Source organism: Eurypyga helias, unplaced genomic scaffold (assembly GCF_000690775.1).
Source record: "Eurypyga helias isolate BGI_N326 unplaced genomic scaffold, ASM69077v1 scaffold21882, whole genome shotgun sequence".
Classification (NCBI taxonomy): Eukaryota; Metazoa; Chordata; class Aves; order Eurypygiformes; family Eurypygidae; genus Eurypyga; species Eurypyga helias.
The window spans coordinates 1-3,798 of NW_010236853.1; the positions used below are offsets into that span (position 1 = coordinate 1).

Below are 3,798 nucleotides of genomic sequence, written 5' to 3' on the forward strand. Positions count from 1 at the left end.
AGGGTTTGCCGTGATCTCCTCAGCCTGGACAGGCACCAGGAGACAAGCTGCTGCCCAGCCCAAGCCTTCCATGGGATCAGGGAAGCAGATGCTCACCTCTCAGCTGCCCTTCCTAAGGACCATAAACACCAGGCAGCCACCACACTCAGAAAGCTCTGGGGAGACCTGCTCCAGCCCGCACAGGAGCTGCTCCGCGCTGCCACCAGACACCAGGATGCTCCCGTGGATGTGGGGTGCCCAGCCACTTCTTTTAGTCCCACAGCAGCCAAAATTTCACACCGAGCAGCAATGCAACAGAGCCAGTAAGCTGGAGGATACACGTCCATCCCACCACCCTCATCCCCCAACGCCTATCCCTGCATCCAAATGCCAGAGTTTATTGACAAAGTGCAGAGATCCAGGAGGTAAAGAGGTCTGAGTGAGGGAGGCAGTGGCACCTGGGGAGGCCCATGCATTGGGCTCAGGCAGGGAACAGCGTGGGGGGACAGGCTGGAGGTTCTCACAGCCATCAGGATCCCACACAGATGTAGGTGGTGTTTCCCCAGAGGAAGGCGGGAGTTGGGGAGCGGAGCCACTGCAGGGTGGCCGCTTTCTGCTCGCAGACCCAGCCGAGGGCTTCGCCACACAGACCGCCTGACAGCCCCGTGCCTGACACCCTGCCACAGGCCAGGAAGGAGTTGGTGGAGCGCTGGATTGGGAAGAGCCTGCAGAGAGAGAGCGGGCTGAGATGAGCTGGGCAGGAAGGGCTGGAGCCGTCCCATCAGCAACTCCTCCAACCAGGGACCAGAGGCTTCACAGAGATGCTGTGGGAGAAAGCTCATGCTCCCCATGGACAATGTCCTCTGCCACCCTCCTCCCAACTAGGACACATGCTCTGACCCCTCCTGTCGGACATGCAGCCCTCAGCCCCGTCATGCACACAGCACCCCTAGGTTCCTTCTTGACAGGGCTCAGCACCAGCTGCACCAAGGAAAGCCTGGAAACCTGCTTTCAGGGGACACCCCCCAGCCACTCACCCAGACTAGGGGCACCAGGGTCAGGACCCTGTAATATTCCCTTCCCTAAAACGCCTCAGTGCAGCCCTGGGAAGACCAGATGTGGCCAAAATGTGGACCACAACCCTGCATGCCAGTGCGGTGCCTGTGACCCACCACCGCTCCGAACCCCAGCTGGGGACAAGCTGGCAGCCTCACCCCTTCAGTGCGGTGCCATCCAGCCACTTCCAGTCCAACCTGAAGCTGTCCCGCTTCAGCCCCACGTGGAAGACGTCCATGTTGGCTGTGCGCACCAGGAAAGCCTAGTGCAGGAGAGGACAACGGTGAGACCCTGGGGGAGACCCCCAGCTCCAGCCACGTGATTAGTGGTGGGGCTGAGCAGTGTGGGCACAACATCACTGTCTCCCTGCCTGGAGGCTTGGCTCGGCTTTGGGCGTGAGGGCCAGAGCCTGGGAGACGAGACGATGCTGATGACGCTGGGTGACTGCCGGGGGACCTTGCGATGGTCACCAGTGCAGCCTGATGCCCGCAGAGGGTTTCACAGGCCAGTCTGGGTGGACTCACCAGGGTGGTGTTGGCTCGGATGGTGACCAGCCGTGCCCCTCTGGAGCAGCAGTCCTCTCTGCTCTGCTCCCAGCTCTTTTTGGCAGAGGAGAAGTAGTAGCACTGCCCCGCATCCCAGAGCCAGCCGACCGGGCAGAACTGGCATCGCCCTGCGCATCAGAAATTCAGCCTGTGGGAGCAGCCAGGACTGGGCAGCTGGCAGGAGCTCCCGACAGCCCCCAGCCCAAGGGACAGGAGGGTGACAAGGGGCAGCCAGGGCAGTAACCAGCCCCGTGTACTCCTACGTCTGCCCTGTGGAGAGTACCCTCCGCTTGCTCTTACTCTGGACTCCCCAGCTCCCACATCCCAGTCCCAGCTTCCCAGTGGGAGCCCCAGAGGAGATGAGTTGGTTACGTGAAGGTGCTGGCATTGAGCAAGTGAGTCAGGGAGGGGAGCTGCAGGTTTGGGAGTGAGATACAAACATTGTTTGCAAAGCGCTGAGAACAGAGTCTCGATTTCGGCTTCACCAGAGACTGGTCAAAAGAGAGCACCCAGTGCTGGCTGGCACACGAATGCTCGTGGCAGCCAGGAGCCTGGTGCTGGTGGCGTGCCCAGGTGATGCTGAGCTGCCCTGAGGGGTCGTCTCTTCCGAAGGGGTCTCAGCAGTACAGCCTGTTCAGCAGCACTGAGGCAGCTCTCCATGCCATGAGCCAGTTAACAGGCAGCAAGGGTGAAGGAAAACTTGGAGGGGGGAGGTTGAGGAGTTCATACAGATCCTGCCTCTTGAAAGGAGCAGCCAGACCCTCTCCAAACCTCTCCCAGAGGGCTGCCGGGCTCTCTTACCTTGCAGTGTCTGTCGCCCATAGCTGGGGCTCTTCTCCATGCTCCAGGAACCATGGGTGCAGCTCGCCTGTTTTCCTAAATCTAGAAGAGCACAGGAGTATTCCTGCCAGCCCTGAGGTCCTGCTCCCAGCAGCACCCAGTTCCCTCTCCCTCGGGACAGCCCCACAGCTGCGGCTGAGGGCGTCCCTGCCTTTGGGTGACCGGCCAAGCCCGCCATAGTCCTTGTGGCTTTTTGCTGTGCTTGGGACCCCATCGCATTACAGGCTTTCGGGGAAAGTGCTTCTGCCTTTTGGTTTCAGTGTCACCGCCCTCCCTCCTGTTTTCATTTTGTAGCCATGTGATGGAGCAGGATGCTCCAGTGCTGTTCCCGAGCCCACGCTGTTAGCCCACCTTCCTCTCCCAGCCAGGTGGATGAGGTCTTGCCTCACCAATTTTCCTGCTTGCCCCAGAACCCCCAACATCCTTGGCGAAGGGCAGAAGGGCCCAGCTCCATGGGCAAGCTGCAGCTCTGTCTGTTGGCACACAGGCCCCAGGGCCCTGGCCGAAGAGGTCTTGGCACAAGGGGGTACTCACAGTGGAAGCTCAAGCCAACGAGGATGATTTGTGCCAGCAGGAGCAGCAGGGAGAGGAGAGCCAGGCTGAGGGCTGCCCAGCACCAGGGCAGCCTCACTGGCGGCTGAGGAGCTGAGAAAAGGAGTTAGTCGGGGTCCTGGGGGCTCGGTGGGAGCGGTGGAAACCACCCAGCTGGGAAAGGTCTGTGAATCCTGGACAGGGTCTCAGGAGACAGCAAGGGAGCCCAGGAAAACTGAGGGAGCACCCATTTGCAACACCCTGACCTTCCCAGAAGCTGACTCCCTGCAGACGGGGCTTGGCACAGGGTGGGGAGAGCAGAGCAGGGGCTGTCTGTGTGTGCTGTGGCACTGGGGTGCAGTGGGCATCCCTTGCCCTTGAGCCCCTCCTGCATCCCACCCCGAGAGCAGTCAGTCTGCAACCGAGCTGGAGAGGAGCTGTTTGGGAGAGGGTAACCGAAAGGAGGGAATGGGGGAGCAGGGCTGCGGGAACAGTCCTGCAGAGGTCCAGGGGCTGCGGGAGGGCAGGGGACCCAGCAGGAAATCTGGGGTGCCAGGAGCAGGGAGCAGCATGCCATTACCTGGTGCAGGGGGCAAGCGCAGATCGGCGTACGTGACCCCCTCTTCCATCCCTCCCCTCGGTCTCTCACTCTGTGCCCCACTGGGGAAGTGGTAACCCCCTCCTGCCCCCTTTGGCAGCCGGGTGTGACGCGAAATGGAAAGTGTCACTTCCTGACAGGGTCCCCAGAGGCACCACCTGGGCCACAACCTTGGATGGTCACCGTGCTTCCAGAAACCGGGGACAGGGGTGACCCCCAGCCAGGCCGGCACCTGAGGGAACCCCGCAC

The 3,798-nt window shown here is 61.4% G+C and overlaps 1 protein-coding gene across 1 annotated transcript; it reads right to left on the minus strand.

The window, feature by feature from the left end:
* Positions 1-508: 508 nt before the first annotated feature.
* On the minus strand, positions 509-3,580 carry LOC104506333 (killer cell lectin-like receptor subfamily G member 1). Its single transcript, XM_010147254.1, has 6 exons — positions 3,532-3,580; positions 2,955-3,065; positions 2,382-2,462; positions 1,560-1,708; positions 1,194-1,297; positions 509-704 (listed from the first exon to the last, which is right to left on the minus strand). Exons 1-6 carry the CDS (start codon positions 3,578-3,580, stop codon positions 509-511), a joined length of 690 nt encoding a protein of 229 aa, XP_010145556.1.
* Positions 3,581-3,798: the final 218 nt, after the last annotated feature.

Excerpts from the sequence above, each read along its gene's own strand:
- LOC104506333 (XM_010147254.1), bottom strand. The coding sequence starts at position 3,580 with ATGGAAGAGGGGGTCACGTACGCCGATCTGCGCTTGCCCCCTGCACCA. Across the intron at positions 3,066-3,531 it reads GCGCTTGCCCCCTGCACCAG|CTCCTCAGCCGCCAGTGAGG; the intron begins GTAATGGCATGC and ends TCCTTTTCTCAG. Across the intron at positions 1,298-1,559 it reads TCCGAGCCAACACCACCCTG|GCTTTCCTGGTGCGCACAGC; the intron begins GTGAGTCCACCC and ends CTCCTGCACTAG.